Source organism: Azolla caroliniana, unplaced genomic scaffold (assembly GCF_043228905.1).
Source record: "Azolla caroliniana isolate FFs.n. ecotype wild unplaced genomic scaffold, voAzoCaro1.0.p SCAF_16, whole genome shotgun sequence".
Taxonomy (NCBI): Eukaryota; Viridiplantae; Streptophyta; class Polypodiopsida; order Salviniales; family Salviniaceae; genus Azolla; species Azolla caroliniana.
The window spans coordinates 19000544-19016128 of NW_028230451.1; the positions used below are offsets into that span (position 1 = coordinate 19000544).

The window sequence follows — 15585 nt, forward strand, 5'->3', positions numbered from 1 at the left end:
ACTTCAATACTTTGTAATTTCTAACAGTTTCCTTATTCAATTGCACTTGTTCATTGATGATATGCAAAGGGGTTTTTATATGCATCCACTATTTGAGTGTCCTAAAAATAAAACCGCAGGCATTAGAGAATAAAATCATAAGCATTGTGGTCCTGAAGCTTGGCAAATTACTTTGATAGGAAACAGAATAATATCCTAATGGAAATTGGACTTTGATCAAACGTCATTTAATATTGGTTCCTGGATAATTGCTTTTCTTTATATACTATAATCCAGACAGCACTCCAGCAGTTGTCATCTAGAAGACTATTTTATACTTGACTCGTAAACAAATACCCACAATATTGGAAAAAGAAATTCATAAAATAATATATTGAATATTCTTGCATCACACCACACCACATGTGGACAGTGCATTGAAATTCCTGAAATTGTGTCAGCCAAAAATAACTAAGCTTACAAACACACTTCTAGAAATTCCCAAAACTGTGTCCACACTAAATGTGCTGAGAAACACATCTATAAGGCTGTATCAATAGAGATTCCTCTTTAGAGCTGATATAAAGGCCGTGTATCAATAAGGACTCCTCTTTAGAGCATATACATACATTTATGTGTGATCATATGATAGGTTAAACACTGGTCATAGTATTTGTCAAAGATATCTGGCATTGTATAGCTTCCTTCAAGAGTTCCAAAATGCCAAGCACATGTAACCATGCTTGACTGCAGCTTGTACAGAAACAACATGATTAATTATAAAATCCAAGCTTTGCTTCTATCCACGACTAACTTGTGCCAACCGTGCAGCACCGTAACTGACAGGCTTTACCACTCCTCTCACCAATGGCATCCCATCTCCATCATCATTTCCTACCCTCCAAGATCGATTCTTTGTTCGAGGGGCTTTTTTGTGCATTTTATGAGCTTTATGTGCTGTGGCATCTTTCGGCTTCTTGTTTGAAGCTGCCACCACAGCCACCTTCATCCCAGCCATTGCCTCAAAGGAATCTAGATGATTCATAACCCCGTCATATGCCATAGTTTCATCTGTATCACCAATATCAGCATGTGCTGCATGTGCTTCATAATCAACACCATCATCATGTGAACTATTTGATTCTTCATCATCACTTCTTGGAGGAAGGTGATAGTGAAGCAATTTCCCATTGACATAATCTTTCAACATCATCCTTGCAGCTCGTGTCTCATCAGCTAATCCAGCTCCCGCAACATAGCCTCTAGAGAGACAGAAAGCATGAAGCAATTCATATGCTGTCGGTGGTCTATCCTGAGGCTCATATGGCTTAGGTTTAGGTAACAAAAGACCATATAGTTGCTCAAATACATGACGTGGAACAAGGTTTGCGATTGTTTGTATAGGGCCCCTATGGTCAGTTAATCTGTCGATTGGCAAAACCCCACATGCAACCATTTCTGAGCGTGAACTCGTAAATGAGGGAAAGACTAGCCCTGGACAATCACATAACATCAGCTCTTCAGAGAGTAGAAGAGTTTGGAAATGCTTGGTCTTCCCTGGTGTAGAAGTCACACCAGTCTTCTTCTCTCCCACCAAGGCATTTATAGTGGAGCTCTTGCCAACATTAGGATACCCTATAAAACCAACCACTACATGCTTATTTGTAGTTATAACCTTCTTATGATCTTCTTGATGCAGACTTTTCATATCAGAGTGCATCTCAGGATTTGCCGTGGAAACATTAAGTGCACTCTTCCGTTCGAGTGACACAGACTTTGCCTTGGATTCTAGTTTATCCAACAGCTCTTCCCTATCAAGTATCCTTACTTCTTCATCAGAAGATCCTTCATCCATAATACTATGATCCAGCTTGGCATTTCCTTCAAGCTCAGCAGTTGCATTCTTGGCAGACCAGAACATAAAAGCAATATCCTGTGACCTGAAATAGTTTGCCCATTTCGATCTGCAAACCAATAAGCTATATTGTTAGATGCCGAGATTTGTTGAAATGGAGGAATATTGAGGCCATGCATTGAGAGGCATAAAGTGAATAAACGAGGGTTTCATACTCACCTGGCTGATTCTGGAAGCAAGTCAGCTTTGTTAACTAGAAGCATAGTCTGCTTGTAAGGATCAACCTCTCGAACATAGGCCTAAAAGTTCATTTGACAGCGAAATGTCAGAACCCTACAGATCTCACATTTAAAATTCCAAAATAAACTGAGGACTATGAGCTAGGATTTCTCTGACCTCCAAATCTGGACACCTATAAAACAGCGGATTCCGAGCATCCACCACTGTTACCACCTTCATACACATGAGTTACATTTAGTCAAGAATGCATAGAGGCATGTATGGCAAGGCTGAGCTTTACACTCACCAGATCACTTCGTTCTATAACTCTCCATAGTTGTCTCCATATTTCAAGATTCTTTTCAAAAGGTGTAACCACCAATTTCTCATTTTCCTCCAAGCTACATACAATAGGAATTTGTCCAGATCAGATATTATTAAGCTACGATAAACAAAAAGATTACCAGAACTTGCATTTTGGCCTCACCCCGAAGAGAGACCGTCAGTAGTAATTCCTGGTCTTATATTGACACTTCAAATGTGAGCTTTTTTCTATTTACAATTGCAAAAGTTTACCTTACTAGTTCGCGTCGCCATTCCAAAAATGATTGTCTCTCCTTCATATCGAGTTCTTCTGGAGTCATACCAGTATGCCACCTTGGTCTGGAGACATAACATGAAACCGATGTATAAACAAAGTAATATGGCATCAATGCATTAAATCAATATAATCCTGTCTAGCAGTGTATTTCTGCCCATATGAACGACAATGACAAACAAAGGCTTCAAATCACTCATGTTATAGTACTAATGAAGTTTTACAAGATTTCCTTTCTCGATGATGTTATATACCTTCTTGGGATTTTTAAGCTACTCTGATGCAGCTTTTCCTCAGTCTTTTGCAGCTTCTCTTTGTCCTCGAGACTCAAACTTTCATCTCCTTCAACCTCACTGTAGCAAAATGAAGAATCTTATATCTATATATAAGCCTAAGTTAACAAGTAAACCAAAAGAATGGGGCAAAGTTATAAACCATCCACTAAATCTATGGGAGAGAATAAATCTCATTCAGAACATAAGTATGTAACCCATGAGCTTATATAAAGAATTAAAACTCATGTAAATTCGAAGTAATATTTATCCTAAAAGAGAAAGGCTGGAATCCCATTTATAAAATCATCACCTATTGTATCTTGGAGTGGTGGGGTTTTGATCACCCGCTGCCCCCTAGTCATCAGGCACTGTGGAGAAATCATCCCCCATACATGGCCTTACAACCTTATGAAGGTAGTGCTTTTATGGTAAACAGCCATCCTGTGCATGGTCAATGTAACCTCCTGTAGTAAAGCATTGCTTCTCCCAGAGTTATAGGGCCAACAAAAAACTAAACCCTTCTGAAAGTTCAGACTTGAAAAGCCAGAAATCCCTCTCGACAATTCGTTCCAAGCAGACTTGTAAAAATTAAAGAACCCCACTTGGATATAGCTTGGAATGTGAAAAACCTACCTTGGGTTTTAATAAAACCTCACTTGAGATGTTGACAGAGTCATATCATGATGGCTATCATGATGGCCATGAGAGGATTTCAGATACAAACTGAACACGCATGTAACGTTGATACAGTCCTCATCTATCCTCCTCAAACAAAGATTGGTTGCCAAAGTCAACACTGAACACATGATATCTATCCCAAATGGCTTTCACACCCCATGTCATCAAATCCAAACACATAACTACAACACATAAACAGAAACCCCATTGATGCAATCATTTACTATATCTAAAAAAAGGTGTAAATTTTCAGTAAATCACAAGAATAAATCCATAACAAAGTTAGCCAGTATTCCAAAAGAACGAGAAAAAAAACCCTATGTATTCACATAAAGCCTAGATCTCCCAGTGAATTGCAATGAAAATATATGGACAGACAAGAACCAAGTTTAGCAAGTAACCCAAATCAAATCGGAAGCCATTTGAAAATTCCCCATCCATAATATGTGCTATCCACACAAAGAAGAAATGCAACATCATCCATAAAAAAGAAAACCCATCCACTGTTTTCCAAAAGACTTGAACGTATCCACTGAATAGCATGAAATTGAAGAAAAAGCCCAAAACACTAAAAATTAAGGGAAAACGCCACATCAAAATGGAGCCAATATCAAACAATTTTCAGCACAAACATTAGAAAGAACCTAACAGGCTAACTTTTAATGAGACAATCCACCGTGTTTGTGTGTTTGTGTGTATGAGAAAGAAAGAAAGAAAGAAAGATATATTAACATCTTCTAAGGCCAAAATTGGCCCATGAGACAAATGGTTTACAACAAAAAATTGGGATATTTAGCCATTCACCGAAAGTAAAACAAAGACTCACTCGGAAACAAAGACATGAGGAGAAGGATGGGAAGAAGAGAAGATGCGTCCAGCGAGCTCAGCTTGCTCCATGACAGTGTCAAGGTCTCGGGGATCGATGACCGACTCCACTACCCCCGAAGTCTTCTTCTTCTTCTGATATCGGTTGCTTCCGCTACCTCCACCTCTGATGGCATTCTGCCGCCGTATCAGAGCTTGACCGAGGCTGTCTTTACCCTTCTGGCCGCCCATCTTCGCGAAAGAATACACAGAGAAGGAGCAGGGAGACAGATTCTTCCTGCAGGTCGAAATTCGCCCACATAAAATGTATGTACAGAACATATACATATATATATGTATATATAAGGCAGAGAAATGTTTGCTAAAATGGACCTAGGGTTTCCTGAAATTCCATTTATGGCCCCCCTTATGTTTCCCAAAATAGCCCTATGGTTTCATGAAATACCACTTATAGCCCTCTCTTTGCCTTAAGACTTATACTACATTAATGAAATACCTTCATGAGGTTTTTGTTCACATTTATCACTATATTAATGGAATACCTTCATGAGGTTTTTGTTCACATTTATCGGATAACTTTGGTCGGGTTCTGCTCTTGCTCCCATTGATGCTCTTTGTTTCTATGTCCTTTCTATGCCCTTGAGCTTTTGTTACATTAATCGAATGTCTCGGTGAAGTTCTGTTTTTATGCTTCGGTGAGTGTTTTGCCTTATTTCAGCTGTTGCCCCTTGAGTTTGAGCTTTTTGTTACATTAATCGAATATCTCGTGTTGGTCTTTTTGTTTCTATGCTCGATGATCGTTTTGTTTTCTATCCATTGTTGCACTTTTGACCGTTAGTGTTATTTCCGTCAATGCCATGGATGGAGCCTTTGTGTTCTTTCCAGCGATGCCTTGAAGCTTTTCTTTTCTTTTCCATTGATGCCTTAGAGCTTTTGTTTTATTTTCTTTGATGCCATTGAGCTATCCTTTTGTTTCCTTTCATGCCATTGCGCTTTCACTACCCCTAAATGGTTGCTATATTATTGTCCCTTTGGGGGTTGACCACGAATAACATTCGGGGAAATAAATGAACTAATTTAGGGTATTTCGAAGTTATTCCCTAATCCAAATAACTCTTTTGAAAAATCTTCCAAATTAAACCTTATTATTCTAGATTAAATAATTCATTCAATTTTTTCCTTTTTTAAAAGGGAGGGGGGGGGGAGAGAGAACCAATATATCCACGATTTCCCTAATAATTTGTTTAGGGCCTAGGCCATGTGTTTGTGTGTTAGTATGATTAATATCAAACCAACTGGCCAAACATTTTCCTTACAATGATGTTATTGGCTCAAAAAAACTTGCAATATCACATGTGTATGTATATCATAAGTGTGGACATATATGTCCATTCAACTTCAACGTGACAACATGAGGAAATAGAACTACAATTCATAAACACTATTACATGGGGTTTATTTCAACGTTTCACAAATTCATTTTCAACCGACTTACCAGTTTCCTTATGCAATAAAGTACAAAATGCCAATGTTGTTTGTTGATAAGTGGATCGAGACCATTGATTACGCTATGCCTTGAATCGGGCCTTTAAGGATAGCAAATGTTTAGGAGAAGACAATGCACAAAAAACGATCATTTTGACGGTTCTAGTATGAAAACTTAAAATTTTCTGCCTACGATTATTGCATAATTTGCTTCAAGGCTCGCGTCCTAAAGTGACATTCACTATAATACTCAATGGAGCATAATCTCGGGGAGAGAAGATCCGATTTGGAATTGGAAGTTTGGATTCATGAGTTAGTGCACTAGGAAAGAAGTAAAGGAAAAACATATTGGTTATTTTACAATATATACGCTAAAATCAAAGTTAGGTTCATCATGGTCGCTTTGGCCGAGTGGTTAAGGCGTGTGCCTGCTAAGTACATGGGGTTTCCCCGCGAGAGTTCGAATCTCTCAGGCGACGCGACCAGCTATTTAACTTTTATTCTCCCCTTGTTCTTTCTTTTTATCATCTAGGAATTATATATATCTATACAAACATATACACAAATGGTGATTTTGAAATAACAAAATGGAGCCTACTTCTCAATCATTTATACATATCGGAGGATTAATGCAATGAAATAAAAAACTGATCGTCACCATCCCATGGCTGCCTTAACACCTCATAGGGTTTTCGAGATTCGATTTGAAGACATCCCTCGCTTCATGATTGTTCCACAAGGTTTTGTCATCTGTAGAGGCCCATATCGGAGATGAGGCCCAATGACATTGGTTGGTTGATGTACAAGGGTTACAACTTCGAGAACTTGTTCGAGATTCGATTAGAAGGCATCGAACCTCACTTCATGGTTGCTCCACAAGGCTTTGTCATTTGTAGAGGCCCATATCGAACATGAGGCCCACTGACATTGGTTGATGGATGAGAGAGGCTGATGTTCTTGTACTTGGATTTCCCCTTGTTTTGTTTGGAAAGATGATTAGTTGAGAAATATTTATTTGCTTAAAGGATGCAAAGTTAGCGAGCCCATGGGCCATGAATGAAAATGCCTTGAGCTAACATTTGTGCACTAGGCACTCTAAAATCAAAGTAGACCGTTCAGTAAACAAAAATCATGATGATGTCACAATACCCCCCTCTACCTAATACCAAACCCTTTCACACACATCACCCCATCTCGTCCAATACACTCACTCTTTTTATCGTCCTAATTCTCAAAATCCTCTTCTTCTTGCCTAATGTTTCCCCTACCCGTTGCACACACAACACTTCATTTACCCCTTTCACAAACAACAATACCCCTTCTTTACACAATACTACGTTTGCCTCACTCTTTTTATTGTCATAATTCTCACCATCTTGCTCTTCTTGCCTAATGTTTCCCCTACCCCTTGCACACACAATACTTCGTTTATCCCTTTCACACACAACAATACCCCTTCTTCACACAATACTATGCTTGCCCCTTTCACACATTATAGCTTTAATAGCCTTCCATCACATAACTCCACACCAATGTCTTTTCCCACATTTTCCACACCTATAATATACAATATCCCCTAACCATTTATTTTCAAGCCTCTTCATACTTCACATTTTACCTTTTCCCCTTCCTCATCGGCCCAACATCAATAACGAACTAGGCATGCCAACCCCACCAACAAATGTGATCAGCAAACCATTCACCCCCATCAAGCGCATCCACGTGTACCTCATCAAACAACCAACAACCCCATCTCCCTAGTGATTGGATCAGAGGTTCCCCAAACATAACTCCTTTTACCAAGAATCCGTCTCATGCTTCAAATTATCATTTGTTCTATTTCTTTAAGGAAACTTAACGGTCAAGCCTCCTTCCTCTTTTCATATTTTGCTCACTATTGGCTCCATATTGTTTGCTCCTCTCTTTGTCCGGCTTTTCAAGCATCGCTTTTTTTGGAAGGTCTCGGTTGTTCATCCACTATTTTAATTTTCTCTTCAACTAAAACCTCGTAATTCTAATTGATGGCTTCCTTGAGACCATTCTTTTCTTTTACTTGGTTCTCCTATGCAATTTACATATAAACTTTCCTCTTCGCATCCACTATTTCATAATTTTGAATCTTCCTCAACGTGTTTTCCAAAACTTGGCTTCATAATGCTTTTGGCTTCACTTACCTTTCTCGGTTCTAATATTGACCAAAGAGGGGTAGTATGTCGATTGCACATTTCTCCTTTCAACTTCCTCCATGAGTTTTTTCATACCACGTAAAATTCTAATGAAAGCTCAAGGTTGGCACAAAGGTGGTACGTAGTTTTGGCTCAGACATCCTCAGTGATGAGCCCTCTTTGCCTTCCACCTAAATTGAGCAAGAGGAGATTGAAACCAATCCTAGGGAACAATGAAGATTCATAAGGTTTTCCTGTGCAAGTGGAGGTAGTCTACATCTTCCTAGACAACTCTATGTCATCGAGTCTTTCTTCGAGATGATGCCAAGGTTGTTGCGTCTTTCGTGCGAGTCAAAACTTACTTGACAAGGAATTTCGTTACCTTAGGACTATTATAGTTACAATTCCCCTTTCACCAAGCCATCAAGAGGTCACAGACTCACCTAGTTCCCAACACCAACCTAGTTGCACACAAAGCCTAACCTAACCATACAAATATGGGTCTTGAAGGCTCAAATATTCCCTACTCGTGAAGCTAGACAAGGCTGGATCGCCATGTCTTACCTACCTCTAATACAACCCAACACTCAATATTGGGCTCCGTTGTCGCAAAGTTACGTGCTTCGAATTCATCTTCGCCATAGCCAAGAAATAGGCATGGTCAGCTCTTGGGATCGAGTTTCCCCCTTTGGTCCTTAGCTATATGCACATAGGCCAGGCAATCGAATACTCTTAGATGCCGATATGACACCTCTTTGCCGTACCATACCCTTTGTGGTATGTCACCTTCCAGTGGAACCAAGGGCGACCTATTGATCACATAAGCAGCAGCCAGCAGCGCCTCAACCCGGTAAATCTTTGGTAATTTTGCATGTGCCAACATACATCGAACTCTCTCCATGATCGTCTAGTTCATTCTCTTGTCCATCCCATTCAGTTCCAACATCGTCGGCACTATACTCTAGTCGAATACCTTGAGTTCGGTAGTACTCTTCGAATTGGCCTCAGTATTCACCTCCATTGTCCATTCAGACCGCTTTTAGTTTTCGGCCGGCTTCTCTCTTAGCTCTCACTTGGAACTCCTTGAAAACACCTAGTACTTGATCCTTCGTCTTCAACACGTAAGCCCACAACTTACGACTATAATCATCAATGAAGGTAACAAAGTGTTGTCCACTGGAATGAGATTTAGCATCTACATAACATACATTGGTGTGTATGAGTTCTAGAACGGTTTTCTTCCAAATTGGGGGCCTCGGTCAAAATGCGACTCTATTTTGTTTACCAACAAGGCAATCAACACATTTGTCAAGATGCACTTTCTTCACCTCCGGTAGGAGTTCTTTTTCGGTTAGCATTGTTACCGTATGAGATGTACGAAGAGTAAAGTGTGATGAGCGAGGGTGGAATGCTATAATGTTGTTGATGTGTATGTGTAAATGTGTAAGTGTAATTGTGAGTGTGAGTAGATGCGTATGTGTACACATGCACACTTGCGTGCATGTGGACAAATAAGAAGAGGCGTGAGTGAGAAGGGGGCTTGCACCCCTGTGTATCTACCCTTTTGTAACTATTTTTAACTCCCTTATGGGGAATGAATGAAACAATGAATATTTCTCTCTCAACTTCTCTCTCTTTGACACCTTTCTCTCTCTCTTCCTCCTCTCTCACGTTGAATCCCCTTGGGAGGGGGGTGGAGCCATTCTAGGCACCACCCCCACCCCACAAGGCTTTTAAATGCACATCACAATCATGCCATGAACCCCGCAATGCTAATCATCACCACACCCCACTATCATCGTCATTAACCCTAACCCTAAAACCAACAACAAGCATCTACATTCCTTTCTGGCTCATGTGGCATACCTCTTGTGCCACATCTCTCTGGCTATGTCGGCTACCACGTTTACCTCATTTCTGCATAATCGAGCATGCATCAAATACAATGTATTGGTTTTTCGGGCTCTAGCCACAATCAGGCTTCCTCGGCAGAACTTCATGACACCGTTTTGGATGCTATCCATGTAGCCTTCATCATCTAGCCTACCGGTTGATATCAGATTCAATCTGGCTTCCGGAACGTGTCGTACATCTTTCAACACAAGTCTACACCTGGTTGACATTGTCAAGCACACATCTCCAATCCCGACGATTCAACATGCTCCGTCATTTCCCATTTTTATAGATATGAGATCTCTGGCTCTATAAGATGAGAACCATTTCCAATTGGGGGTTTGGTGGAATGATGCACCCGAATCGACCACCCATGTCGATTCATCACCGACAAGGTTCACTTTGTTTTGGTCACTGATGAGCAACACCTCCTCCTCACTTGTCGCGATTGCCGACGTGTTCTTGCTAACCGAAATCTTCTTCGACTTCACACCATCGGCTCCCCCCTTTTCCTTTCGGAAGTGTTGACAATTCTTTTGGAAGTGCCCCGGCTTCCCACAATAGAAACACGTGGGCGTTCCCCTCGACTTCGACCTTGTCCTCGACTTATCTCAATTCTAGGGACTTCGATTTCGGCCTCTTCCTCGATTGGTATAGAATTGTGATGAAAACTTTGGTTTTTTCATCAACTCAAGCTCAAATTAAATTTATTTATTTTAAATCCGGGAAAAAAAAACTTTGAACATGAATTCGATACATTGTATCAAATTGTGATGAAAACTATGTTTTTTACATCAACTCGATACAATGTATGGAGTTCATGTAAATTTTCTTTTTTTTTCAAATAAAAGAGCTTTTTTAAACATGAACTTGAATCGTACTAAAATCTCTATTTTTACAAGAGAAAAAGATGCATATCGATAATGCAAAGAAGTATGTTGCACAACAAGATACCTTATAGTGAACATGTGCTTCATTGATTAACAAAAACCCATTATAATTGTGTTGATGGTAATTGAACCTTGCAAATGCCATTTACATGGTCTCAATCACCGCTTCAAGCACTTAATGTTGATCGTCATAGTTTGGTTCATCTACAACAGAGAAACATTTATGTGGAACCAACGATGACAACACGAGCATAACTCATGTGACAAGGAAACTTGCAAGAAGTCAAGGTGGGGGATATTAATAGCTACACATGTAGATGGCCATGACCTAGGGCACCAATTCTGCATTGGTAAAGTTTTGGACGTGGTGATGCATTAAACCTTTGTAATTCACCTACCATTGACATTAGTGAGGTGGATATCATTGTGTATGGATTTACACTGAACAAAAGTTGGATATTTAAGGAAGACAATGATAAACATAATAAAAGAGATATTACCAAGTCTAGAAGATGTCTTAGATTGAAGATGACCAAGATTTAGTGCACAAAATTTGGAGACACCATTTGGTGAAGACAATGATTTGATTGGTATATTTGAAAATGAGGAGGAAGAGTCACAATTGTATATTAGCTATAGTAGTGATTCTCATGAAAGGAATGATCATAGTGATGCAAGTAACTCCTAAATGTATTTTTTGTGCAATGATATGTAACAAATTTAGACAACATTTTATCGAATGACATAAAAACGTTGATTGTTGATATTGACATTGGAGCAGCGGCGCAGGAGGGTTGAATCGCACCGGTAGACAACGGAAACGGAACTGGAGCAGGAGCCGGAGCCGAAGCCGAAGCAGCGGAAACGTGAGGGTCCAGAAGCCTCCCACTGCTCATTGACACAGACGCCTCTCCTCCCCGCCGCTGCTGCATCGCCCTCCTCAGTTTCGTGAGGAGGCCATCATTTAGGGTTTCCTCTCACACCTCCCCCACTTTTCGAGGAGGAGTAGGTTTTGAGGAGTGAACCCCCCCGCCCCCCCCCCCCCCCCCCCCCCCCACACACACACACAGTTCGAGGAGTGAACCCAACCTTCGAGGAGTGAAACCCCCCCACTCCCCCACTGTTCGAGGAGTGACAAACCCCCCCCCCCCCCCCCAAAAAAAAAAAGAGAGAAAGAGACGCAATCCAAATTTATCACTAATGGCACCTTCAAACATCACCACTGTCGAACACATTGCACCAATAGGCCCCTCGATCGATAACGGAAAAACATCTCTGATAGCGGGGGTCCTGTTGAGATTATTTTCAACAACGAAGAGATGCTTCTACTTGAGAAAGAGATAGAGCGCCTTGAGCGAATAACGGTCATATGCCGAGTGATGGGATCACGACCAAACAGAGGGTTGTTGCGAGATATGTTGCAAGCTCAATTTCATTCACAACTCCGTGGTATAAAAGAAGTCCAACCGCTTGGTAAAGGCTTCTATCAAATCATACTAGAAGACAAGGAGTCTACAACGAACCTCATAGCACTTTCCCCTTGCCAGGTCCGAAATACATGGTTGTTCATGTGTAAATGGACACATGGTTTTAACCCAGAGAAAGCCGCACAACAGGACGACTCCATGAAAAAGGTAACAATGTTGTTTCCTGGACTATCCTTAGAATACAACATGTTACTTCCTACTATTGGTAACTCCTTTGGGATGATGTTGGATGAGGAACTAACGCTAGCAGACAGACTAAAGAAGCACCTAGGCCCTCCCTCTATCCGCCTCTTGGTGCAGGACATCAATAAACTTCCCTCGAAGATCCTCATTCTCGGGAAAAACGGAATGCGAATTGAACAACGCATAGAAGTGATTGGCCCACCGGGGCAATGTTTTGCATGCAAAAAACTTGGTCATTTAAAAAAGAATTGCCCCACAAGACGTATTAAAGATCCTACAAAGGAGACTCTGGAAGGTCAGGATACCATAAGACATCAAAAGCCTCCCCCTCCACGACCCGACAAGGCTGTGATGGAATGGCGAGTGGTGGAAAAAACCCATGTCCTTCGAAAAACATCACCGGCACAAAATCCTCCATCACCTATGAGCCCCAATCGCTTTGATCTACTACAAGAGCTCCCCCCCACAAATGAGCATTCCCCTAGTTCTTTTGTAAGCCCCAAGGAACGACCTAAGGTGACACCAAGCACCCAAGAGAAAGTTCTCGTTAAAGCTTACAAAATAGGGAAACGAAGACGAATAAGTCATGTAAAGTCCCTAATAAGGAGCTTGAGTGGAACGACACCCAATGCAGAAGCAACAACCCAAGGCAGAAGTGTGAATGTCACGCCTCAAATCATAGTCGTCCCGGACACAAATGAGTGTGCTTCCTCTAGCCAAGACCTTGAACCACACCCACAAAATGCCTTGAAATGGCTAGGTATAGGGCTCAAGACAGTGGAAAAAATAAGGGTACATGTATCAGCGGTGGACAATAACGGAGTTCCGACGACCTCAATCTCCTTTCCACTCTTGCTTCCGACTCAGGAAGATTGGTCGAAATCCAAGATTAAAGATATGTTATGTAGCCAAGCAGCGTGCTTCGTAGCACAAATAAGAGATAAAGAGCTCATGAATGAACTAAAGCAACATTGGCATAACACTGAATTCTGGTGCACCATGGATGAAGACGACCCCCATCTTTGCCACATCCACCTGCGGACTATCATAAACACCCAACTAACTCCAAGCTTTGTCTATTTCTATGAGAAGCATGAAGGGGCGATTGAAGCTCACAAGATAGCCCACAAACTCCACTCATGGATGTGGACCACTATTCCATCCCTGAAAATGACTGGATGTCTAAATGGTGAGTGCTCCCCACTCACGACCTGTTGTACAAAGCACCAGGCACAACTGGCAATCTCCCACCCCATTCCATGAGTATGAAGATTATAACATGGAACGTGCAAGGACTCAGAAGTAGACTAGACCAGCAAAATAGATGGAAACTGAGAAGGGATCTTGAAGAATATTTACTAGGGAGTGGTGCTGACATCATCATGTTGCAGGAACACCACCTCGATAGCACACAGTTAAAGGAAGTCGGAGACCTTCTAACCAGGATCATGGCGAACGATTTGGGAGCCATCAATTGGGGAGGATGGAAATCATGGTGGTATTTGCACTTTGATTTGGGAACATCTAGCCCAAGGCTTAATACACCAAGAATCACTTATACCTGGTAGGGCACATTTTTGCACGCTGACCATCCAAGGGCAACGATGGAACTTCATGAATGTTTATGCTCCAAATAACAGAACAGAAAGAGCAACATTCTGGGACTGCATCCACCTACAAGTAGTGGGTGCGGAAGAGTGGTGCATTGGAGGGGATTTTAATATGATCGAATCCATTCATGATAGCTCCAACAACAACCCCATAGTTCTACAAGGAAGGGAACGCAAACAATGGGAGAAGCTATGTGTCCACCTTAACCTGCGAGACATCTGGCGTTCTGCCAACTTCCAACGGAAAATGGATTCTCTCCTATTCTCCCGATCAGACGGGCGAAATAGTGGACCCACCCTATCTCGTATTGACCGCATTTATGTGGGGGAGGGTTTAGAAGCAAAGGGAGGGTGGTGTTGCATAACTCCAGGCATGACCTTCTCTGACCATTACCCGGTAGTTGGTCATTTTCAATTGCACCGAAAATGGGGCCCATTCTAGACTCGCATCCCACACACTATTTACACACTTATAGACGTTAAGGACCAACTATCCAACCAATGGCCATTACCCGTCAATGGCTCATCAGCATCAGACAAACTTTTAGCTAAATTAACAAGAGCCTCTACTCTCCTACATGAGATTGTCAAGACCAGACGCAAGGATGCTCAGGAGAAGCGACAAAGGACAAAACGGGGACTAATAACCTTACAACGACTCCAACAGAGATACCCATCCTATATTTGGATCGTAGGACAAGTCCTCACGGCCAAACAGGAACTTAGCATGGCATAAAAGGCAATATATGACATGGAGTTTCATGGTAGCATGGCGTGATGGATTCGAGTAGGGGACAAAACCACAAAGGAATTCTTCCGCTCCAAAGGCCTGAGGCACGCTAGAACTGTGATGCGTAGCCTCAACCGGGAGGATGGAACGACCACTGAGGATGGCGACGAAATGAGGAATATTGCCACAAGGTATTATAGCCGCCTACTTACCGAAGACATGATAGCTACAGGGGAAGACATAAGCGATGATATTATCCTCCAAAGCATACCCGAGAAAGTCACACCGGAAATGAATACCTGGCTCGTGCGTCCCCTATCAATCATTGAGGTATGGGAGGCCCTCACTGATTTAGATGTCGAGAGCTACCCCGGAATTGACAGTCTCACCCCGCACTTTTTCACATGCCTTTCGGGCACTATTAAAGAAGACCTCCTCCAGGCATATGAGGAGATCATCACCTTTGGAAGCATGCTGGAGGAATTTGGACAGGGGATGATACATCTCATTCCTAAAAGTGGTGGGAATGTCAACGACATTCACAAGTGGCAGCCCATTACTCTTCTCAATACTGTCTATAAGTTGCTCGCAAAAATCGTGGCATGCCGTTTAACTCCACTTCTCCCTCAACTCATTCATCCGTCCTAGACAGGTTTCGTTAGAAATCGGAGCATCTTAGACACCCTCTTCTCATTTTGGGAAGCAGTAGCCCT

At 41.6% G+C, this 15585-nt stretch overlaps 1 protein-coding gene and 1 non-coding gene across 2 annotated transcripts; one reads left to right on the top strand and one right to left on the bottom strand.

The window, feature by feature from the left end:
- Positions 1-344: 344 nt before the first annotated feature.
- On the bottom strand, positions 345-4695 carry LOC147854165 (GTPase LSG1-1-like). The gene is made up of 7 exons (XM_087332461.1): positions 4431-4695; positions 2906-3004; positions 2630-2716; positions 2361-2454; positions 2231-2287; positions 2054-2133; positions 345-1943 (listed from the first exon to the last, which is right to left on the bottom strand). The coding sequence occupies exons 1-7, from the start codon at positions 4658-4660 to the stop codon at positions 779-781; spliced, it is 1812 nt and encodes a 603-aa protein (XP_087188587.1). The 5' UTR covers positions 4661-4695; the 3' UTR covers positions 345-778.
- A 1616-nt stretch (positions 4696-6311) lies between these two features.
- On the top strand, positions 6312-6393 carry TRNAS-GCU (transfer RNA serine (anticodon GCU)). Its single transcript has one exon. It is a non-coding gene; the product is annotated as a tRNA-Ser (tRNA).
- The last annotated feature ends 9192 nt before the right edge of the window (positions 6394-15585 follow it).

Coding starts and splice junctions, on each gene's coding strand:
- LOC147854165 (XM_087332461.1), bottom strand. CDS start 4,660: ATGGGCGGCCAGAAGGGTAAAGACAGCCTCGGTCAAGCTCTGATACGG. Junction 2,288..2,360: donor TTATAGAACGAAGTGATCTG/GTGAGTGTAAAG, acceptor ATGTGTATGAAG/GTGGTAACAGTGGTGGATGC. Junction 2,134..2,230: donor ATAGGTGTCCAGATTTGGAG/GTCAGAGAAATC, acceptor ATGAACTTTTAG/GCCTATGTTCGAGAGGTTGA.